General features: G+C 41.3%; 1 protein-coding gene across 2 annotated transcripts in view; it reads right to left on the bottom strand.

Annotated features, from left to right (window-relative positions):
* Positions 1 to 24,999, bottom strand: part of CLOCK (clock circadian regulator) — a 31,084-nt gene that overhangs the window by 1,427 nt on the left and 4,658 nt on the right. Inside the window, exons 5-20 of one of the 2 annotated variants that reach the window (XM_010150764.1) lie at positions 21,224 to 21,315; positions 19,768 to 19,857; positions 18,246 to 18,366; positions 17,234 to 17,347; positions 15,704 to 15,822; positions 10,933 to 11,015; positions 10,603 to 10,709; positions 9,812 to 9,959; positions 9,528 to 9,603; positions 8,597 to 8,738; positions 8,139 to 8,239; positions 7,156 to 7,245; positions 6,143 to 6,289; positions 4,226 to 4,432; positions 2,320 to 2,528; positions 1,749 to 2,025 (exon numbers count right to left, since the gene is read on the bottom strand). In XM_010150764.1, the coding sequence (XP_010149066.1) occupies positions 1,749 to 2,025; positions 2,320 to 2,528; positions 4,226 to 4,432; positions 6,143 to 6,289; positions 7,156 to 7,245; positions 8,139 to 8,239; positions 8,597 to 8,738; positions 9,528 to 9,603; positions 9,812 to 9,959; positions 10,603 to 10,709; positions 10,933 to 11,015; positions 15,704 to 15,822; positions 17,234 to 17,347; positions 18,246 to 18,366; positions 19,768 to 19,857; positions 21,224 to 21,315 (2,123 nt within the window). Of the gene's footprint in view, positions 1 to 1,748; positions 2,026 to 2,319; positions 2,529 to 4,225; positions 4,433 to 6,142; positions 6,302 to 7,155; positions 7,246 to 8,138; positions 8,240 to 8,596; positions 8,739 to 9,527; positions 9,604 to 9,811; positions 9,960 to 10,602; positions 10,710 to 10,932; positions 11,016 to 15,703; positions 15,823 to 17,233; positions 17,348 to 18,245; positions 18,367 to 19,767; positions 19,858 to 21,223; positions 21,316 to 24,999 lie in introns of both variants that reach the window. The other variant, XM_010150763.1, reaches the window with a different exon arrangement.

Below are 24,999 nucleotides of genomic sequence, written 5' to 3' on the forward strand. Positions count from 1 at the left end.
AAAAGCGCTGTTCCTTTTCTCTGTTTTTAAAGAGCATTTGCTTCACTTCCAATTCCAGCACTTTGTTTGTATTGAAAATGCTAAACTTCTGCCTAGAAAGAAATTCTAGGGCAGGAACGGGAGATCTTCATCCTTCCCAAATCTGGGTTTCACCAGAATTAAAGTCCAAATCGTGCAAACTTCTTAATTTAGAAACAGAGCTACAGACACTACCAATCTGCAGAGCAGCACCGCTGTTATCTACCTGAGTTGTCCCGTTCAAATCCGCACTCTGGTTTGATTTATAGAATCACAGAACCATAGAATGGTTTGGGTTGGAAGGGACCTTAAAGACCATCCAGTTCCAACCCCCTGCCATGGGCAGGGACACCTTCCACTAGACCAGGTTGCTCCAAGCCTCATCCAGCCTGGCCTTGGACACTTCCAGGGATGGGGCGTCCACAGCTTCTCTGGGCAACCTGTCCCAGTGCCTCACCACCCTCTCCGGGAAGAACTTCTTCCTGATATCTAAGCTAACCCTCCCCACTTTCAATTTAACCCCGTTACCCCTTGTCCTGTCACTACAGGCCCTTGTAAAAAGTCTCCCCCAGCTTCCTTGTAGCACCTTCAGGCACTGGAAGGTGCAATAAGGTCTCCCCGTTGAAAAAGATTTTTTTCAACAAGTCAGTATTTTCTATCAGTGAGCTAGTGAAAGAAAACTGTACTCAGCTCTGAACAGAACTGCAACCATTCCTTGTGCCTGTAAGTCTAGGTTAAGCCTCCAATCACTTACTGCATCAGTCTATATATTCCACCTATGCACAGGATCCCTCATTTACTGCAAACGGGAGCCCACACACAGCAAGAAAGCAGAAATACTTGCAAAAGAAGGGTTTTTAATTACGCATTCTCCTAAAGAGTTTAAAAAAAAGAAGTGACATTCCCAGAGTGGTTAAAGACTGTTTTACGAGGAATGTGCACAACTACATCGCGACAGTTACACGGACTTCATCTTTCTTTGGAGAAGGCAACGTAAGAGGCCAAATTATGATTTTTTTTTTAATCCACACCTTCTTGGAGTCATTTCCTCTCTGGCCTTCTGGCTACCCCGTTCTCCCTCACCAACATCGCCTGCTGCATGAGCTACGTGCCAGCGATTAACTGCAACCCACAAACAGCAACAGATTTCCCCATCAATTCTTTCTACTTTCTGGTCCTTTCAGTTTCTTCCCGTAGGCATTCCCTGTCTCCAGCCTCCTTGGGTTTTGCCTTCCTTCTCTTTTGACCTAATCTCCCTCCTTTCTCCACGAAACCAAGGTTCTTCTCTGCTTGCCAGGATACTTGCTGCTCGGCCTACCCTGTAGCCCCGGCAGATGTTCCTGGCTCACGTGACCGGGACAAGCCTTGCCCTGGGCTGCGTGCTGCTCTCCAGACCAACCAATTCAGTCCGAGATCACCTCTCGTACCTTCTTGCATCAATATGTGAGTGCAAAGAAAATGCAAGCTGTTTTAAAGGGAAACACCTTGTTTCTTCATCCCATGAAGAGCAGCAATTCAAAGGGAAGAAGATATAAAATAGGACCAAGCGCAGAGAGTGAGGCTGCAGGGGAGATTACCTCTCCTTTAAGCAGCAAGATTTTGGAGACTGTCTGTAGAATAAACCCGTGCATCAGGCTTGTTCCTAGGTTGCTATGTTTTCAGATGAAGCACCCTTAGGATAAGCTAGGAATGCTGGAATGGTGAAAGACGTGTAGAGAGTGCTGCATTACCTGCAGGAACTGCTGGGGGTGCTGGGTCAGCTGCGGCTGAGCTGGTTGCGGATCCGTGGTGAGCTGCTGCTTATGGTCTTGTGGACTTTGCTGCTGCTGCTGCTGCTGTTGTTGTTGAGCTACTGACAGAGTCTGTGGCTGCTGCTGCTGTTGGGCAGCGAAAGTGGGATACGCTGTCACCACCTGTCCCATAAACATAGTACTCGGTACCATTACCGCTCCGCACGCTACTGGGGCTGTGACGAGTTTTGTTACGAGCTGCTGACCTTGAGGAAATCTGTTCATGGAAAAAGACAGTTGGAGTCCCTTCAGGAAAAATACAAAAGGCATCACACGCGCCGGAGAAATGCAGATTTGTCAGGTTCATACTTGGCTGTAACAACATGGGCTTTGATAAGCCTGGAAACGTGTTATTTTGGGTAAGTTTACTTGAGCAGTTGTATCCATATACAGTTAATAAACCACGTGATTTTTTTTTAATGCTACTTTAGCTCCTGCTGTACACGATGTAGCTGTGTAAGCACACTTACGTCACTGCAAGTCACCTGACCGCTGGTCTCGGAAGACTCACCTGATCTGTCTCTCCTGTGTAAAAGTGGTCACTGCAGCAGCACTCTGGTTGTTGTTCTGTGCTAAGCTAGAAGGGACCTGCACCACGCTGCCCGTCGTTGGCTGAGAAATCACCATAGTGTTATACAGAGGGGCCGAGACGGTGTTCTGCGACTGACTGGCAAGAGAAGACTGTTGATTGTGCCCACTAAGCACATTCTGCTGATTATGCTGAAAAGAAAAAAATATATGTTATGAGATAGTAATCTGAAAACAGCCGGGTCGTACAGCTGCTCTCCTCACTGTCATTACCCATACCTCACAACTGCCAGTGGTTTGCTCTCTTCATTTAAAGCTGACATACCCACTGAGGATTTGGAGGTCAGACTGACCCTCAGGGATCTGAAATCTATTAGATTAACCTCTTCAGGGCATTTTTTTCCTGATTTTTTTTCAACTACGTGCATACTGGTTGTTCAAGATCCCGTTTTCCACTCCTTCAGCATCTCAGACTAAAACGTGCACATCACGACAATCAATTTCTTACTTGAAAGTCTGGACCTGGCTTACTGCTGAGATGACAAGACTGTCCACCACTGGTCTGCTTCTTCACAAACCTCAAAAAGAAAGTATGGAATTTGGATTGAGGTACAGAGGAGGGTGACCCCAGGGATCAGAGGTACAACGAGCCTCCGTACACAAAGTGGTCAAACCCACTGGAAGTGTCCAGCTTGAAGAAAAGGCTTCTGTGGAGGCAGATGTGGCAGAGGACTCTGAAACCATGTGTAACTGAGAAGATGAAGTGTGAAGCTCAATGTGTTTGCCAGTGTAAGAGCTGGGTGGTAGGTTCAAAAAACAAACCTACTCATATTTCACAGAGAGTAAAGCTGTAGAAGTCACTACGAGATAATGTGGGTTTCAAAGAGGGCCACGAAGATGCTCCGAGGGCTGGAGCCCCTCGGCTATGGGGACAGGCTGAGAGAGTTGGGCTTGTTCAGCCTGGAGAAGAGAAGGCTCCGGGGAGACCTTATTGCACCTTCCAGTGCCTGAAGGGGCTACAAGGAAGCTGGGGGGGACTTTTTACAAGGGCCTGTAGTGACAGGACAAGGGGTAACGGGTTTAATTTGAAGGTGGGGAGGTTTAGATTGGATATCAGGAAGAAGTTCTTCCCGGAGAGGGTGGGGAGGCACTGCAACAGGTTGCCCAGAGAAGCTGTGGATGCCCCATCCCTGGAAGTGTCCAAGGCCAGGCTGGATGAGGCTTGGAGCAACCTGGTCTAGTGGAAGGTGTCCCTGCCCATGGCAGGGGGGTTGGAACTGGATGGTCTTTAAGGTCCCTTCCAACCCAAACCACTCTGTGATTCAGAAGTTTACATGGAATCAAAAGAAACTGGATGAACTCACAGAATAAATATCCATCAAAAGCTATCACGTTACAGATGTGATACACCTACGGCATCTGACTGAAACTGCTGCAGAGTAGAAAAGTCAGCTGCAGAAGCTCCAATATGTGCTTGTCCTGTTCCTACGCTCTTCTAGGTATTTGCTGTAGACCACTGTCTGGGCACTGGGTTTCCAGCTCACCTAGTACAAACCTCGTTACATCTTCTGTCAACAGGCAATTCACAGCCATTCAAAAAAAGGCAAGATGAAAGTTTTCTTAATACTAGTCTTTCCAAACAGCGACTTGCTATTAATTATTTCCATGCCTAATTCTTAAAATAAAACCAAGATCTGAAACTGCATCAGCAAGAACAGGAATGCATTTCAATTGGAAAATCTGGAACATGAAGCAACAAGTACGATTCAAAGGACATTGTTCAAAAAAAAAAAAAATTGGGAGAGGGATGTCAGGGAAGCTGCTGCTGTGTTTCAGATACAGTTCTGAGCATACATTTCATCCAGCAAAATCAATAATGAGAATTTTACCTGTGCCGTAGTACTCTGCAAAGGCTGTTGCTGGATCATGTGTGGAGTACTTATATGGCCTGTGTTCATCCCACTTTGAGTCTGATTCGTGGGAACAACTTGACTTTGCATGTTTATTGGTGTAAGCTGCTGAACATTTGAAGAATTTCCAGAAGCAAGCTGCACAGAACCAAAGTTGAGTCCAGAAGTTGACTGCTGCAAGAACATCTTTAAAAAAACCAAAAATATCCACAAATTAGCTTTTAAGAAAAAATCTGTTGATTGTTCAAGATCTTATAGAGAAACTAAACTTAATTACTTTAAATCAATATAAGATAAAGTTTCACCTTAGTTATTAGAGATGTTGAAACAGCATTGCAAACGCCAACAGCAAAAGGCCCAACTCCATACAAGGTCATTATTCAGAGACTCTAACCCTTTAAGAATCAGAATCCTGATTTCTAGAGCCTTAAACATTGTTTAATATCTGCTCTTAAGTCAAAAGTAGTCTTTAGAAACTCACTTGTAATGTAGTCTACAACTGTCTAAGGACAAAATGTATTTGAGATCACATTTCTATCAGTAGGATTTCCAGCAGTGAAACTAGTTTAAATGAAGAAAATCAATACAACCAGGAACATCACAACCTTATCACAGAATCATAGAACGGTTTGGGCTGGAAGGGACCTTAAAGACCATCTAGTTCCAACCCCCCTGCCATGGGCAGGGACACCTTCCACTAGACCAGGTTGCTCCAAGCCTCATCCAGCCTGGCCTTGGACACTTCCAGGGATGGGGCATCCACAGCTTCTCTGGGCAACCTCTTCCAGTGCCTCCCCACCCTCTCCGGGAAAAAATCTTCCTTGGCAATCAAGAAATCATAATGATTATACTGAGATTTCCGACATCACTGTAATAAAATGAATCCAGCACAAAAATATTTGTCTTTTTCAAAAATTCAGGCCCAGGACTGCAACAAGACAAAGTAATGAGGTACAACGTGCAGCACATGGGTATTTTTCCCTAGTTTCCACCATCCTGAATAAGGGCCTTCCACAATGCATGGGAAGAGAGCTGTGCATCTCTCCTTCTGAGGCATCTACAAGGCAGCCTGTTGCTGGCAGGCTTACCCTAGACACGATAAAACTGATAATGGCACATGCCAGTAACTCCTACTCTTCAACAAAGTTTAAGCAACTATCTCAATACTTCCAGAAAACAATTTTTTTACTCTTTATTCACAGTTCACACTGAAAATATTCATATTCTTTCCCTGAGGTGTATATTAGTTGGCTTTGTCTGTTGTTTTTTTTTTAAACTAGAAAAACCCAATAGAATTATTCTTCCAAATACAGCTGCTGAAAAGAGAATGACAAAATTAGAAACAAATCAGGTAGTGAGCTGCTAGACTGAGTATCGCATCCTCTAGACTCCTTGTCTTTCTGGCTCAGCAACTACTTCAGTACGTCACGCAAAGTAGAGCCACTTCACCAGGAGGACCTGTAGGACGACCACAGCCTGAGAGTTAGGACAGTCTACGAAACGAAAGGTGTTAAAATTTGACACCCTCGAGTTAAAAGGGGAAATAAATGCTTAGGCTGCACATTTGGGATGAATATTCGACTGGTTGCAAAACTATGCAAGAAGTTGCAAAACTATGCAAGAAGTGTCCCTTTACGCTGAGGTTTAGGCGCAAGCTAGGCTTGAACTGCTGAACGATGAAAAGAAACGCCGGGGCACTTCCAGATACGTTCAGAAGCAGAATGGCAGGTACCTCAGGAAGAGCAGCTTCACGTGCCATGGATTTTAGGCACATTAGGTCCAGGTGGCACCTGACAGGGGCTAAGGAGGATCACCTTGTGCAATTCAGTGCCTAAGTCTCGTTTTAGATGCCTCCATTCCCTAAAAATGAAGCCTGTAGGAGTCAGGCTAACTCACCTGGAGTCCCTGTCCGTGGACAATTTGGAGCTGCTCTTGAATCTTACGCAACTCTTCCTGCTGCCGATGAATATTTGCCTCTATCATGCGCGTCCTTTGCTCTAGCTGGTCCTTTAGATGCTGCATGGCTCCTAATTGAGCTGAAAACTGAAACACAGGCTGTAGTGCAATGAATACATTAAAAACTGAGCAAAAATAATGACATTTTATTTACAAGCAGTAAACACGCTCCACACAGCAGCAAAGAAATAAAGCACTGCTAATAACTGTAATATGAGGACAAATTCCTTAGTATGAAGATGTCACAGAACTCACATTTAATTGATGCATCAGAATTGGTGAACTAAAAAAAAAAAAATCCATAGCAAAAGAAAACTACTAGTGTCCAAATCACCAAGGGTCTATAAAAAAAGTACCTTACAAGGTACTGCTGCTGTTAAAGCTCTCTCAGGTTAAAAATTACAATTGTACCAGTTTAGCAAGAAAAATCACCCAGAGCTAAAACATAAGCAAATAACTTGCGAACACCCTTAAAGGCTGAGCGCACAGAGACGCTGCGTTTGCCACTCCTGTTCTTCCTTAGCCATCTGCTGCGGGCTACAGGTCAACACAACCTTTTGATACGTACAGCCTGTCTACGGGCCACAGGCCTCCAGCTGGACCCCGCTGTCCTTAGCTCACCAAACCCTTTCATACACTGATTTGCCTTGTGTTACAAGCAGACGCGTAGGAAGTTAACAGCACAGTAGATGGATTTTTAAATTCATGACCTAAAATATTTTATCTTGTGTTACCTACGTTTCTAACGGCCAAGGCCGAAAACTACATCCACATGAATTACAGGAAGAAACTAAAGGACAAGTGTCAAACCGAGGAACTTGCTCATTCCAAGAAAATAATGTTTCAAGAGAATAACGACTTTGGTACCCGAGAACTCCATTTCTGAGAGAAAAATTAACTTTATATTCAGAACCAGGCCATTTAAATTAACAATAAACCAACTTAATTCATACCTGGGACATGCCAGACTGGAGCTGTAAAGTTGCAGGCTGAGACATGGTTGGCTGTGCTACTGGTTGTCCATGAGACTGGGAGCTTAAAGACTAGGATTTAAAAAATTGTTCCATAACTGGGAGAGAACGACCTTCACACTTGACATGAAATATTTATTTACATAAAGTGTCAACTCCAAAATAGCATCATATGCTGATATGATAAAAACAAGTAAATGTTTCCTGAAATATCTAACCTTAAATATTAGAGAATTAAGGACACAGGAGCAATTGACTGCATACATAAAATATATAGATTTTTTTCCACTGCTAAAAATATATAAAAGCAGTAGGAATAAACCAGGAAAAACAAAGTACAGTTACAACTGATTTAAAAGTTTTATTTGTAGTAAGAGAAAAATTTTTTCAACAAGTCTGGAAGTTGACACCTTTGATTTATACTTAAACTGGTAATTTTTAAAAACGTGTATTTTAATAAGCATTCTATTTTTGAAGCGAGTGTATTCATTCAACTGGAACACGAGCAGCAAGTACACGAAGCCTGACATTTTCCCATGTTATCAAGATTTCAGAAACTCTATTCACTAATATTCTTAGAGTCATAAATCTGCATGAGTTCTCTGTGAGGATACACAGCATTGCAGAGGCTGGATGTACACGTAAGTGCTTACATACATATATACAAACATGCAGAACCGCAGTCAAAAGTGACGTGTGGGCGAAAGCTAATTCACAGGCAATCTTGCAAACCCTAATGCCAAAAAACAAGTATGTGCTTAACTACTGCATTCCCTTAAAGAGCAGTATACCCAGGTTGCATACCGATGCTCCAATTCCGATAGTCATGTATTCCAAGTGAAAGTGTTAAGAGTTTAGGTTATGTGTTTTCAGAAGAAATAAAACAAAGGTTGCATGGATTTAACAATACTTTTTAAAGCTGAATTACACTGATTAAGTACAAATTTTTTTCTCTGAAGATTTACCTGACTACTCAGAGACGACCTCCTTTGTGCAGTCTTTTCATGACCGGATAAGCTTTGCCTCGGAGGAGTGCTAGTGTCCACCGTCATTTTAGTTGGTGTTGCTGACAACGTACAGAGTTTCAACGGAAAGAAACACGTTAATGGTCATCTCAGTTGTGTAACTCGAGAGGCAAATCACAGGAAGACTTTGATGAACAAAAAAAGCTTAAGGCTTGGACTCTTTTTTTACCCGGACTACCCAACACGATGCAATCTGACGGACTGAAACAGGCTGTTACTGTGCTTTTAGAAGTCACTAGACAACCTCTGAAAGTCTGAGTGATCAGCAGATCTCTGAACCATCAAAAAGGACATTTTCATTTGCACACTTCTCGCAAAACGATTATTAACTGCTAGTTACGCTAGTAGAAAAAGCCTTCACTAGAAAGGCAATTATATTTTCAACAGCTGGTGCTTACATGAATGATCCGACACTGCAGTATGTGAAGATTTTCTTGAACTCCTGGAGGAAGCAGAAGGCGTGGGACTGGTATCAAACCTTTCCAGTGCTTCTTTGAGACTCACTGTGTTTATGTGATTGTCAGACCCCGAGTCCTGACTCTGAAGAGACACACACACAGACAACAATTATTTTCTCTGATTCAGCACACAAGGTGCATTTCTGTTAGCAAGGCCATGCTGTGTCTAATCAACCCCCTTACACAGGTGACTGTGCAGAACCAGTGCCCTGGTTGATAGCTGTAAACTCAGTTTCCATTTGCAGCTTTTATCCTTGGAAAAGAAACCGAAGCCATATAAGCCTAGAAACCAAAATCCATTCAGACACAGACCACAAACTGCTGAGTTGACCTCCTTTCTCAAGCAACTCCATTCACGCTGAACACCTGGGTAATGAGTGAACTGCTTATTCATTTGAGGAAGGATGAGTTAATTCCACTAGAAGGAGCACTGTCAAACGAAAAGGAAAGCACGACAGAGCACCCACACAAGCTGGCTTATCTAAGACTCACTGAGCTTCCAAGGACATTAATTCAAAATTAATTTTGTATACTTCCAAGTGGGACACAGTCGCACAATGCAACAGCTCCTGCTTTCCTCTGTGAATTCCTTTAGGCTATCTTTGTGAGCTGACCTTGGTTTTTCAGATCTTTTTGGATCTTGCCATGTTGTAACTACATGCACATGAACGCCTGAAAAGAGGAGGGTAAGTGCTGAGGGCGGAACACAGTTAAATGAACACCCTTCCTAGACTTTTTTGATCATTTTACATAGCCATATCAGTTAGAGATCAAAATAATTACTTTATCTATAGCTGGACAAAACACTTCTTGCTGCTGTGTATTTGCTTACATGTTATTTTTGGTATGAAAGATAAAATAAGACACTCACTTTATCTGCTGTTATCTCTGGAAGGGACTCCTCAATACCAAGTTCTCGTCGTCTTTCTGCTCTAACTTCTGCATAACTGGAAGAACAAACCAAATATGACTACTATATTCATGGATGATTTAAAAAAATGTACCTCAAAGCCCAAACTTCTCAGAGGCACCCTGCTCACAAACTATCCAATGATCCTTTAAATTGCTAGGATTTCTCTACCTCCAAAAATACCAGCAATACAGCTCCCATGCCATTAGAATTTCTCTAACATAGATTTTTGAAAGATAACTCACCTTACAACAGTGTGCGTACAGACAATAAACTCTGGCCTGGAATTCCACTGGTGATACGTGATATAGTAATGTGTTTGCAGCCAAATCCACTGCTGTCCCTTTGTAAGGAATCTGTAGTAACATGACTTCCCTTTCCCATACTGCATTACTAGAAAAGTGAAAAATAAAGTTTACTGTCTTTCCGGTCTGTAAATATTGCAATTACATAACAAACATCATTTCCTAGCTTCATAAGGCACAAAACCATGTCCAAATCCAGTGTCACGACAATGAATAAGAACATGTTTAAAACTGCAGCTTTCTTAAAAAAAAAAAAAAAATCACACTGCATTTTTCAGAGAACTGCAGAATTCAAACTTCAGTTATTCTGGGTTTCTTTTACATGTTGTGAAAAATCTATGTGCCAGAAACGTCAAATACAGCTTTATAGAGAAAACCATAACTAAACAGAAAGGTTATTCTGTTACACGTTTAAATAATTTGGGCATTTATTAAACAGCACAGAGCCTCTGAAATGCTATTGGAAGAACTGGAGAAGCGTTAGTCACAGTGCTGTGCATTCCAATTTACCCCGATGAAAACTAAGTTATAAGATAAAGGTAAATCTATCCTGTAGTTCTGTATTGAAAGAAAAAGATGGAGATCAGCAGTGCGACAACGTCAAACGAATTGAAGACCCCTCCCTCAAGTGCATCACAGAATTTCACCACAACGTTTACGCAATTTAACAGAGCTTAAACCGACATCTATAGAGCAAAATCTGTTCATTGTAACAACCTGATCGTACTCACAATGCTCGTGACATTTTGCCAGATTATCTAGATCATCCACATGATAATAATCGTAGCCGGATGTTCCCAAAACTTCAAATGGAAGGTAACCTATTATCGGAGGTGCCCTAATTAATACAAAAATTAATGTCATTTTATTTGCACACAAAACAACCCAACCAAAATTAACTTAATTATATCAACTTTCTTGTTTACAGTACGTGCTCTGAAATAAATTAAAAATGAAACCCAACACAAGCTACCAGTAGTTAATGCTGATAAGTGAACTCTAAATATTACAGCCACCACTGATTCAGCTACTATTGCTGCTATACATAGAAGGAATTGCACCTGTGATCCAAGAATAGGAACTTCCATTCTAAGCTATGTCTAGATGTGAACTCTTCATTGGGTTCTTCAACAGTGCACATTTCCTAAAAAGTAAAACAAATAAAAATCTCTCTCAAAACTGCTCTATTCTAATTCACAAGCTCTTGCGAAATTCAGACTTACCTAGAGTTAGTAGGTAACTCCACGATAGTTATGTTATTCTTTAGACAGCTTCACTGGGGTTGCTTGTTTAGGTGCATAGTACTGAGGTAGAATCTAATCTCAGCTGTGCCAGGCTGACACTCAGTTGATATAAATGGAACAACCCCGGCGTGAGATTAAACTCAAGCTCAGTATCCACAAACACGGCAGTAAAAGCAGAAATCGACAGTTCCTGCAGTTATGCTTTTAACTTGTAACAAGCAAAAGAAGAGATGAAACACTCCCACCAAACACTCTGATTACAGTATATGCTTAAAAATGGGTAAAACCTGACATCAGCAAGATGGTCACATTATTTTGACTTCAGGAATAGGATTGTCCCTTTTAGTGAATACTCTAAACCACTCTGCCTTCAGGGCACAGATGTGTACTACATATAGTACCCTATTCTTATGTTTAGAACTCACAAACAGTAAAGGAATTACTGCATTTCCACTATTACAACAAATCCTCAAGGTATCCTGTACATTGTTTACACGTATTCTGCTCAGACCTATGTGCAATCAGCGCACGCCAGTCAGCTTCTACTGTCCCCTCCCGCAGCACCAAGTACTGCGCCTCCTGTCGAGCCAACGACGGAGCCAAGCACCCCAAGCCAAGTCGGTGCTGTGGAAAACCCCTCTAGCACTGCCTTACAAGAAAATAGATGGCTGGTGGAATACATGCATACACACAAATACACCCCTCAAAGAATAGCAGTAAGATTAGAGAACAGCAAATCTTTCATTTCTGGACACCTGCAGATGTTTGCCACACTTGTAGGAGTACTCCCACATGATAAGTAAAGACTACAACACGGAAGCTGCTGCTGCAATGACATCATATTCGTGACAGATGTGAACAGATGCGCATGCTGCTGCTCCCCAAACATCTGGGGTATCCAGAGAAGTGTGGCCAGCAGGTCGAGGGAGGGGATTCTGCCCCTCTACTCTGCTCTGGTGAGACCCCACCTGAAGTGCTGCGTCCAGCTGTGGAATCCACAGGATCAGAAGGACCCAGACTGTTTGGAGCGAGTCCAGAGGAGGCCCTGAAGATGCTCAGAGGGCTGGAGCCCCTCTGCTATGGGGACAGGCTGCGAGAATTGGGCTTGTTCAGCCTGGAGAAGAGAAGGCTCCGGGGAGACCTTATTGCAGCCTTCCAGTACCTGAAGGGGCTACAAGGAAGCTGGGGGGGGACTTTTTACAAGGGCCTGTAGTGACAGGACAAGGGGTAACGGGTTTAAATTGAAAGTGGGGAGGTTTAGATTAGACATCAGGAAGGAGTTGTTCACAGAGAGGGTGGTGAGGCACTGGGACAGGTTGCCCAGAGAAGCTGTGGATGCCCCATCCCTGGAAGTGTTCAAGGCCAGGCTGGATGAGGTTTTGAGCAACCTGGTCTAGTGGAAGGTGTCCCTGCCCATGGCAGGGGGGTTGGAACTAGATGATCTTTAAGGTCCCTTCCAACCCAAACCGTTCTGTGATTCTATGATCTACAACTAAAGTAGTCCTGCGGGAAAACACAGCAAAGACTAACTGTTGTTCCTACAAAGGGACCACCTTCCTTTTCGTTCTTTCAGGTTGTAATACAAAGAGTTTACGTGGCTATTGTGCGGTTCTTTAAATAGGTATTTCTAAGTTTTCTTTCTGCAAAAGAAAAAAGTTAACGTATCAGGGTAATGTTTTTTCCTCACCTTCACTGCTGTAAAATATAAAGATAATGGCCAGAAAGTGAGTCACGTGATGGAGGTAGTGGACAAAATCACACTGGGCACAGATTCGTGACTCTCGGTATGAGTTCTAGTCAGCAAGCCTTAACCTTCAAAACTGAAACTACCCCTAAAACCCAAAGCTCATCTACTTTCCTAAGATTACAGCATCTAATAAAGCACCGGTCACAGCAAAGTAAAAGAAACGACAGAGCAAGTGTATATCCTTGAGATACACTTTTGATTTGCTGTTTCTTTCAATCTCATTATTTTGGCACAGGTTCATTTAAGTGCAGGCAGTAAAATCACAGTAAAAACACCATCGTTAATAGAGGAGCAGGCAGCAGGTCAGTATCTGATTACCCAATGCATTTATATTAATGATTTACAGGCATTCCAGTGTAAAACACCCCTGGGCAGAAGCTATCTTGTTCAACAAGGCCTCTTGTTGAAGTCCTCAACAAGGTATCTAGAAAAGGACTTTCATTTTTAACAATAAAGTATTCTGGTAGAATTCTTCTGGCTGGATTATTCCTGCTCTCTTGATAGGATTCAATCACTTACCAGCCAAAATGCAAGACAGATGTTTTAAAGAAGGTGTAGAGGCAAATCCCTTCACTGGGGAGCAAAGTTTGTGTCACATTTTCTTAGAAAAGTCGTGGGGTCATATGCAGGAAATAAAAATGTGAACTTTCAGAGACTACTCTCATGAATACTATGGCTTCCTGGAAAAGGACTGTATGTCCTTGAGAAATTACACTGTAGGTAAAAAAAGCCCAGAACCATACACCGTTGGAAATAAAAAGAGACCTTATTGCAGCCTTCCAGTACCTGAAGGAGCTACAAGGAAGCTGGGGGGGACTTTTTACAAGGGTCTGTAGTGACAGGACAAGGGGTAACGGGTTTAAATTGAAAGCAGGGAGGTTTACATTAGTTATCAGGAAGAAATTCTTCCTGGAGAGGGTGGTGAGGCACTGGGACAGGTTGCCCAGAGAAGCTGTGGATGCCCCATCCCTGGAAGTGTTCAAGGCCAGGCTGGATGAGGCTTGGAGCAACCTGGTCTAGTGGAAGGTGTCCCTGCCCATGGCAGCGGGGTTGGAGCTAGGTGGGCTCTAAGGTCCCTTCCAACCCAAACCATTCTGTGATTCTAAAAAGTGGCAGATGAGCAGGCAGGTTCTACCTGAAGTAAGGCAATCCAGTACTAAAATACACATCTCGTTACTGGCTGTGTCACGTATCAGTAAAGTTACGGGGATGGTCAAGTTCCTGACATAACACCTATTGGCTAGAGTCTAGTCAATGCTAGCCTCAATAATAACAGAAGATATCAACAGAGTATAAACAAGTATTGTCAGATTAAAAGTATTCACTCTGATTTAGACTTCTTCACAAGAATATTTCTCAGATGAACAACACTGGTCAAAACCCTTGAGAGGATCTTAAAAGCTTTGTAACATGAAAGTTTGTTAAGCAACAGGGGCTCAGAAGTTCAGGTAAAGAGGAATGGAAGTTTGGCCACAGCATAATCTGTAAAGCTGTCACTCTTTGGAGACTGACAGACCTGAAAGATCTTAAATGGATGTTCCTCAACCTCCAAATGCCCTGTTCCAGAAGCAGCAAACAGAAAAGTTTTGGTATAGTACATTCTAAACTGGCAGACTTTAAGAGGATACAAATATTTGCAAATGCTGCCCGGTTGGTCCTTTTTTCCCCCTAAGTATTTCATTAGGCATTAGACACATATAGCATCTCTCCCTGCAGCAGGCATACCAGGAAGAATATTATTTAGACCCACATGGGCAGAAAAGCATCAGATGAAAGATTTCCATGGCTTCAGGAAAAATAAAGCACCACCTCTCTCTGGCACACCGTCTGGAGAGCCCCAGTTCCTGTTCAGCCTGACAGGACTGAAGAAGTTTTGCACGATTACCTCACAGGCTCCCTACTACACTTTCAAAGCACAAAGTGTGTAGACCACGTCTGCAGAGGATGCCCCCCACCACCTTCAGCTTAAGACACCGGTGCATTCGGCTGACGTGCAGAGTATTAAATGGCCAGAGTTCTGCGTGACAGACAGCAGCTTAGCCATGTGCCATCCACATTTCATGGCATTTCCCTACTGCTAGTTTTAAGAACAAATGTTTGACAGCAGACTGTCCTGTACCTTAATATATTTGTAGAAAACATATAATCTAAATCAAAATAGCAGACTATCCTATACTGTATCCTGTGTATTTATTTTGATTCATTTCAGTGAAGAACAGGCTTATACTCTGTAAAGCCCATAAATCCCACACACATTCAATTCTGAACTTGTAAAGGTATCTTCAGTGGGCATTAGCAGTTAAGCCAAACATTCTCTGGACACAACTGAGCTACTGAATAACAAACAGTACTGAAACAAAGCTGAACATCCTGATTGCCTCAAACCTGACTCTCAGCTGCTGACAAGTAATTCAAGCTTCCATGAAGCCCTAAAAGATTTGCTACTGTGTCAAACTACAGCAAGATCAGCGGCAGCATAAAATTCACACCCAGGTGTGAACTAAATACACTATTTTTTCCAGTGAAAGTGGAATCTCAGAGTTATCTTTCATTGTGTTTAAGTTAAACTTGGTGAATTATATTTAAATTTGACTTTAAATTTGTTTCTTGCAAATTACTATTTTCTATGACTATTTAGTTATTCAACTTAGCAACTTCATTTGGTATTTTGCATAGCGTTTATCCTATTTATATGTGAAGTAAGAAACACACTGTTTCATATAATACAATGCCCTATGGTTTTCACTAATAGCATTTGAAATGCTGTGTGCATTCTCTCTGCAGTTTGCCTGTTCAGACAACATTTAAAAAGCACATAAAAGTGATTTCATTTGCACCTACCTTGATAAACTGAGGTGTAGCTAATCTAACTGTGGCTACAAAGCAAACTTTGTCTTCATATGAAGGCCGGTGCGATCGCTGAATAGTTCCTTCAAAACCGTTGTGCGCCGAGTTGGAAACTGGGGGAAGAGAGGTGAGGTCAACACAGATTACAACATAAGTATGGAGGAAAATGACAGTAATACCACAAGATAAATGGCCCAAAATTTATCCAATGTGGTTTTCTTGTAAGTTAACGTGCATAAGGAAAAATGCTACAGCTAATATGCACACATATGTGCACAGGAACAGTAGTTGTACAGTAGTAACGAGAACACAAGCATCAAGGAACTTTCTCAAGGCATTAAAATTACAGTTAACATGATATTATCTGTGACAGACCAGTTCTAACTCACAATTCTAACTGTTCTGGTTAACTACTAAAAATGGCTGGAACACATCTTCGTCAAAAATATCTTTAAACTTTTTTTGTTCTATCAGCTTTTGCTAACTTTTCATGTTGCACTCCGAGGTAAGTATTTCTCTTCCAGGCTTCTGTCACAAACAGTGCAAGCTGAAGACAAACCCGAGTGACAAAACCAAGTAACAAAACAGTCATGTCACTACAATTATGTACGTGGAAGAATCAGGACACCACACCAAGTGAGAACAAATAAATTCCACTTACTGAATCTCAGAGATGGATGGAATCACAAGTGGGCAAAGAATGGACCAGGTCTCAAAGCAGATCAACTTTACCTTTCATTTCCAGCAGCTATCCATTTAGTTTATCTTTATTAAGCTCTAATGATGGTGACTCCAAAGCGCTCTCAAGCCTAACTGGTTCTAGCTCAACTCGAGATGTGAACTTCTGCTGAAGTTCTGTGTGCAGTTTAAGCCTGCACCTCCTTGCTCTTTCCATCAGAAAGAAAACAGGTCATTTCCTTCCTCTTTATCTTACCCCTTCTCCTTTGATCTTCAGAGCTTATCTTGCCTTACAAGTTAGGTTTTTGAATTTCTGATTGCTTTCATTGCTGTACTCTGAACTCTTTCCACTGCTTTACTTACTCCCGACAAATAATGTCAAAAACTAACGCTAAGGAGTGCAGAAGGATTATTTCATGTGGTTTAGAAAGACTTTTGCATTTTCACAACCTGGTGGCTGGTTGTGGTGACCTGGTCATGGGCAGTTTACATTCCACAGTAACTCCTCTTTCTAAAGGGCTGCTATTTAGCTGACTGTAACCTTTTTCCCCATTTATTCCTGCATATAGTAACTTGCATTTGTTCTTAGTCAAGTTGTCTGGGTTTTTTCCCCAAAATAATTTACATTAAGTGTATTACTCCATTTTGCATTCCAGCGCACGGACACAGAAGACCTGATAGGCAGTATTTCTTCATTTTCATTAAAACAGTATAGAAGTGAAATAACTCTGCTTCAAGCTCTTCTTTTGAAAGAGTGACTTCAGTTCATCATTAAATTATGCACAATGGTTCCAAGCCTGTGAAGCTGCCTAAATATCCCACTCAAACACTGCTGAAATGACTTACCATTATTCAAACACTTGAAATTTCCTATAAATTTTACATATTCGTATGTAGGTTGCTCTTTTGGATCAATTGTTCCTCGCAGCATATGGCAACAGAATTCTAGTTGATTTTTTGCTGAGAAAAGAATAAACACATTAAAAGGCTACATGCTTGATGAAGCTCACAGGCAACATGAAATGGAAAGCGGGAATAGTTACGCTGCATGCTCGTTGAGATACTGTAAATGTTGTGATTACAAATGGCTACAGCCTCTGCTTTTAATTAGTGTGATACCAACTAACCTGAAAAAGAGAACTCCTTTAGAATTTGTGCATGAGGGGCCTGAATGCTAATGATGGAGAAAAACTCCTGAAAACTAGCGCTGTTCTAAAGGAACAGCTACCCTAAACTTAAGTTTACTTAAATAACACCGGAAGAACTGGTCACATGTGATACAAAGCAGATTATTTTTAACACAACTACCGTACTGGTTTTGTCTGTGATGGAGTTAATTTTCCAAGGGATGTTTTAACAACAAGATGTTTTAGCTGTTGCTGAGCAGTGCTTACACAGCGCAAAGGCTTCTTCTGCTTCTCACACCACCCCGCCATAAAGCAGTCAGGGGATGCATGGAAAGCTGGCGGGGGGACACAGCCAGGAGAGCTGACCTAAGGGATATCCCATACCATACAACATTGCACTCAGCAATAAAAGGTGGGGAAAGAAGGAGGAAGGGAGAGACAATTGTGCTTATGGCATTTGTGTTCTCAAGTAACCACTAGGTATGAGGAAGCCCTGCTTTCCCGAAAATGGCTAAACATCTGCCTGCTGTTGGGAAGTGGCGAATGAATTCCTCATTTCACTTGGGTTGTGCAACCAGCTTTTGCTTTACCTATTAAACTGTCTTTATCTCAATCCACAAGTTTTCTCACGTTCGCTCTTCTGATTCTTTTCCCATCCCACTGGGGGGAGTGAGTGAGTGGCTGTGTGGGGCTGAGCTGCCTTCCGGGCTTAACTCACAATAACTACTTACATTTTAAGTATTCTGGTGTCAACGAATCACCTTCCAGCAGACGAGAAGACAGTATTTTATAAATTTCTGAATGTTCCCCCTCTGGGATAAAATTAAATACACTCTGATCCACAAGATCAGACTGAAAGAAAAAGGATTTAATAAACATTATTGTAATGCAAGACGTACAATGTCACAAAACCTACTACTGTAATGCAAAGCAATCCTAGAGTTGCAAAGAACATTACTGACTCAACAAAGCCACCTGCTGGAATACACGAGTATTTTGCAAGAAGAAAATCTCACCTTGATCTACCTTAATTTTGACACTGCAAACCACTTAATGAAAACCACCATGAACGCAGGAGGTATACATACACATTAAAGTAGAATGGAGTTTGTGTTAACCTCCTTGGGATGCAACAATTCCAAGTGAAGGAGCATTTTAATTAGAAATTATTATAGACTGCTGCTGTAGGGCACTGTAACCTGTCAGTAGCATCCAATACATTAAAATGATATCTTGGAACAAAAGACAGTCCTTCCCTATATCATATAGGTTATTATGTTACCAGTAATTAGAGCCATTTGCAATTGATTTTATGAATAAATTTTATAATCAGTTCTGCAACTGTGTACACAAAACCAGGAACAATAGGGATGAACGCAATAAAACTGAACAACTGAGCAACCGATTATATCCATAAATACATTTGATTAACTATTGAGAAAAGAGGGTGTGTGTTTAGAATACATAAATCACACCTAAAAGCAAAGGACAAACATGCCTCTGAGAGCTTAGGAAATTCTACTTTTTTAAAACAATCACAATTACCTGTACATTTTTCAAAATTCTCCAATTCTGAAATGTTGTACAAAACACTCCTCTCACAGTAAGACAACTAGCCTGTGAGAATAACTTGTCCCTCTCCTCGAAAAAATAGCTCATTGTTTCACTCATCAATTGTTTGCATTTCTGAGTACTAATTCGCCCCATTTCAGAAAAAAACATTATCAGAGGTAACTTTAAAAAACTAGATTGTTACCATTATGAGTGACCCATGCCACCAAGATTAAAGATGAGTCAATGTGATAATACCCAAAATATATACCTAGCAGAACCAGCAGCAATATATTTCTTGGAAGACTTTTTTGGCAAAAAGGGAGTGAAAAAGTAGTTTAAAAAGATTCCAAGGATATACTTCTTCAGCAATACCCTTCTGACTCACGTAGAGGCTGTGATAGGTGTGAACTCTAAAGGGTCTCCTGCAGTCAACTGTTACTTCAGTTATGCTGAAGAGAAACTGATGCTAGTCTGGCACTTCATAATCCTCCCCAACAGAGCGCCAACTGCATTCTGTATTTCCAAAGGAAATGTTTAATACAGGAGACAGCCCAGTAGCAAGGAGCTGTGCTGAAGAAAAAGCAGAACAAGGCATACATCTGTTCCGTAGCACCAAAGGGGCTAATGATTAACTAGTACTTGTAGCAGAACACCCTCCATAGACAAAGTGATACGTTACTGAACGCGGTTTGTACTTACTGGCAAATGTTCAAGTAAGGGAGTTACACTTTCAGACACATATATTATATTTCCATCTGTCATAATTGCTAAAAAAAAACCATCAAGAGCCTGAAATTAAACATAATGGGCAGTTAAATAAAAAGAAACAGAGAGCATTAAAAATGTTAAGCTATATTCAACATGGGAAATCATTTCGACCAACTTCAGTTTATTATAAAAATGAGAATGCCTTTCGCTACTAAAACTTCTTAGTCTTGCTTTTACACTATGAGCAATTCCCAGACTGTTCTGTTCTTAAATAAACTGTAGTTTCAGAAGCAAGACTTCAGGCCATAGACAGCTTGCCACTGTTTCCCCCTTCTCCCACTCTGCCTGCTTGTTATTTTTAATCCCATCATCATTTTAAACATCAGAAAATTGAGCGAGAGACGAAAGCAAGAAGGGGGGTGGGGGGAGAAGGATAAGAACAAGTAAAAGACATGGTGAAATCAATGAATTTTGGTATTTAAAATCCAAATATTCCCAATCTTAATAAAATAAACTTAGAGCAATATTTTATGGAGACTGGAAAACTGTGAGATAAAGTTCTGACTACCTTATCTTAGTTATTTTTACTGAACATAACACAGCTATCTTCTAGCTGAACACTACCAAAGTGTGACAGAACTGTAATTCTACATAGGAAATTTTATAGCTCCTATCTTTGAAAAGGATTCTCATATCATATTGTTCTGGCTTTACAGTCACTAGTTGCAGGTACATATTTTGTAAAAGGACTTGAGAAGCACCAAAAGCAGCTATAAAAACCTCCCCGAAAACCAGAAACAAATAATTCACCAACCTGTTGGAAAAAATATGCAAATTCAGCCTGGAGGATTTTTTGAAAAATTTTAAGTACAAAAACCCAGAACCTTCTACTTTTTACATCTGTGCCTCAAAGAACAGGCTTGACAGAATGAAAATAAACTGTGCTTGTTCATTTACTTCAATAATTTTCACTCAAACATTATTAGAAATTGTTTCACTAACAAGATATAAATGACTTATTCTCATTTCCAAGGAAATGACAGATCATACTGAAAGTTTATTTCTAGTAGTAATCCAACTATTCATGTAATCTTCTTTAGCAATGTAAAGCTCACACATCACTTTTGGAAAGCGTAACGAGAGAAGAAATTAAACACTTCACTGCTCACAAGTTACATGTCTGTGCTGAGCCTTTTTGGTAATTAAGATTTTTATTTATGCACAACAATTCTTTATTTGACTAGTACCTTCCTTATGCTGATAATTTAAAATATCCATTTTACTTTGACAGTAAATATGTTTTTTTCTGGACCCGCTCTCTTATCACGTTTTATGTAACTGAAAACGCAGTTAAAAGAAAACCCATTTTGTGTTACGCTGCATGCAGAGGAATTATGAACCGTTTACAAGGAAATATTTTACTCCCAGAAAAACAGAAATAATGTACCTCTAACATTAACTGTGTGAACTCTTCATTACTAAGGAATGTCGGTTTCCAGTCCTGTCGAATCTCACTGGCATCTGATTGTGCAGTAATTTCTACAATCAAACATACATACAATATAAGGATTCACACTTCCAAAAGCCATGATTTTCCCACTGACTTACATATACACAATAGGAAACAGCAGATGGTTCTCCAGCCTCCTCTGTTGTTCATTACAGATAAATGTTGTTCCTGAAGAATAAAGTAAATGCCTTCTCCCCTATGTCATAATGAGATCTGCCTTCCTTTCTACAGCTTTGTGCCACAGTCCTGCCAGGATTCAAGGTAACGCTGAATTAATGACTGTAAGCAATGGATTTTGACAGTGGAAAATACTTTTTCCTCTGAGACTATAATAAAATGCTTTATTGAGAGTGTTGTTTTCAAAGATAGAGAAAGCCAAAATTCCTGATCAGTTTAGGTCATTAAAATGCGTAATCCTCACGTATCTTGGCCAATCCTGGTCATTCTAACATTTGCACTAAAAATTGCCACTGTCCTTTCTCCCCACCTTTTCCATAATGAAGTAATAGGTTAGAGAAACAACAGCTGCTAAGCAAAACCAGCCCCCTGGGGTTCTGAAAGCTGACGCTTCCTTATCAACTGATAACTGAAACAAGAAACAAGACCATGTAGGACTTCAGTTCTGATGAGTAACAAGAGCATGACAGAAGTCCTGGCTGTAAGAACAACCTTGAACAAGTAATCGTGAATCAAGCATTTAGACAAAGTGAAAGAAGGCTTTTTGATTTCTAAAGGACAAGTCTGTACAAAGGCCGTAACTGGTTTGTTAGTTCAGATGGCTCAAAGAGATGAGAAAACCTGGAACTGAGTTAAATATGCAAAGGGCTGGAAGAGTTCAGAACTTTGCTTCCCAGACTGAAGGGGGGAAATTTTACAAAAGGGCTTTAGACTTAACCAAAAGAAGAGTAAACAACAGCAATGTCATGCAAGGAACTGCCAAGGAGTGGAGAGCTGCAAGGAGAGGGGAAAGAAATACCAACAAATAAGATGAATGAGAATTTCCAACGACCAGATCTCACAAAAGACATAAATTGTCAGGCTTTTGCTACCTGTTTTGAAATGGTATCACAAACCTGTAAGAGTGGGTTGAAAAATAAGAATAACCTAAGTATAACCCCAAGCCTAACTTTTCAGTCAGAACAAACACACTGAACACTGAGGGGGAAGTCAAAGGGCACGGAAATGAAAAGCTCTGCCGTCAAAGTAGGGGCAAAATTCAAGCAACTTAATGCATCCAGTCCACAGGACACATAATCTCCATTTCAGAACTGGAAAAGTACGATTCATTGGCTCATTCTGGCCCATATAACCATCCTACTTCAAAATTAAAAACAAGAAAAGGCGTCAGTCCGGCTTGCACAGTAGAAGGGATTTATACTACAGAAAAGCTGGAGTTTAAGCCTTTAATGAACCATTCTGAATTACCTTAACCACAAGTACGGGTGTTCTCTTACATTTCCATAAGTGGAACAACAAGTCTGATATTGGAAAACAGAGCCAAAGTGACATGGAAAAAACTTGTCTCACTTCATAACTTCAGAAAAATGCTTCAAATTTATGGCAGAAGGTTGCATTCAAAGATAAATGACACTGAGGTCATGTTCCTGAGTCAGATACCAGACCAAGAAGCATAACCGAGCTTGCATTTTAAACTCAGCCAGCCCTCAAATCGTTCACCTGAAGCAACTTCTGCATCAGCACTGAGCATCCTCCAGAGAAACTGCCAGCTGGGCCAAGATCCGTAGCATTTACCTGAGGGGTGTAAGACTTTCAGTCTACTCGTTGTAACTGTAAACAGCAAAACTCTTCGGTATTTCTTAATTTGCAAAACTTTCTTGTTTACAAATTCAAAGGAAGATGACAGCATTAGGCCATATTAACAAGAGAAACAGAATCCACACTGGCTCATAACTAGCTCAGATAGTTCATCTGGAGCTGCTGCCAGAATACCAAGCCTGGCCAATGTGGAAATGGTCCAGGAAGAACCAGAAGCCGTGCAGCTAATCAAAACCTGGTGGCTGAACACAGTAGGATTTTCAGCAATAAAGCAGCTAATCATTGCTGAACAATTCATTTATTGCTAGGATCACTCTGCCTTATTGTAAGAAACAGATCCAAACACCTCGGGAGACAGCACGCTCCTGACTTTTGCCAACTTTTTGTCCAAAACATTTTAATGTAAACCAGTGCAGAGCAACGCCAGTGAGCACTGGCAGCCAGAGCCTTCAGAGACCTTAATACGGTCGGTGCCGTCACACAAAGCTGCACCCTTTCCCACCAGGTGAAGGACAAAAGCACTTTGCCCTTAAAAGGCAACTGTCTCCATAGCTTCTTTTTTCTTCTTTATCCTAAAAAAATAAAAATACTTAAAAACCCATAATCCCAGAAAGCACTGAGGAAAAAAGTATGACTGGTGCTGCTGAACAGCTGGCATACACGTTCATCCTATGTTCTGTATTTTATGATAGGAATCAGCAATACAAGCTGAAGTGACTCTGAAACAGCACCGACTTTCACAAAGGCCTTAGAACCTACAGAACTGACTTTTACAGAAAAGAAGCCTTCACACTGCTTTTCTCTTTGTTATGAGACAAACATGTCTCAGGGGATTAAACCAGCATCATCAACATTTAATTGGCAAACAATACCTACACGTATGAATTCCTGCATGAATTATTCCCCCTCCCTTTCCATTTTAATGATCACGTTTACATTTACCGGCACTATTCAGTACGCATTAGTGCTACTTGAACTGTAACACTCATGCAAGAGACGTGCTAGGACATGGAAAAGTATCTGTCATACCTTAACATACCTTAAACTGACACACACTCTTGATAAATACACACCTATCCATCTGTTTAATAGCTTTACTTATTCCCCTTCCATAACCTAAAAGTTGCTTCTTTCATCCCTACTGCTTTCTAGTTAGCAGAGTCAGAAATTACTCAGGAAAACAGGTTAACTGCTGAAAGAGCTCATTTGCTTGTTTTTGGCAGTGCGAACTGCACTGTGGCAGTGCCGTATTAAGAACAAGTGTGTGAGCAGGAACAGGGATTTTTTACATACAAAATCCATAAATAAGTGTAAACTTGGTGGAAGAATTTCTTCCATGACTGAAGTAACGATCTGTAATGAACTTCAGCACAACAGATCTAGGTATATCCCACCAACAGCTGATGCAAACAACCAGGGAAAGGAAGCTGGTGAGACAATCCAACTGTTCAAACTAGTCTTATCTAAGTATCAAAATAAGTACTTCCAGCAAGTATTTCCACTGAAATGGATCAGCAGAGTTCTCCTGTGAAGCAAAACATTGACAACTTCCATTTTCTGAAGCAAATATGAAGGTCTCCATCTGTCCACAACAAAAAAACTTGAAGGTTATTTAAAAAAATAAATGCTTCACTTTGGCTTGGATGGGTGTGCTCTTTGCTGGGTAAAAACTGGCCGGACGGCTGGGCGCAGAGAGGTGTGGTGACTGGAGTTAAATCCCGCTGGGGGCTGCTCACCAGTGCTGCTCCCCTGGGCTCAGCACTGGGGCCAGTTCTCTTTAACATCTTGATCAGTGACCTGGACGAGGGGATCCCGTGCACCCTCAGTCAGTTTGCAGATGACACCGAGTTGGGTGGGAGCGTTGACCTGCCTGAGGGAAGGAAGGCTCTGCAGAGGGATCTGGACAGGCTGGATCCATGGGCCAAGGCCAACTGTGT

The sequence above is a fragment of the Eurypyga helias genome, unplaced genomic scaffold (assembly GCF_000690775.1).
Source record: "Eurypyga helias isolate BGI_N326 unplaced genomic scaffold, ASM69077v1 scaffold31614, whole genome shotgun sequence".
Classification (NCBI taxonomy): domain Eukaryota; kingdom Metazoa; phylum Chordata; class Aves; order Eurypygiformes; family Eurypygidae; genus Eurypyga; species Eurypyga helias.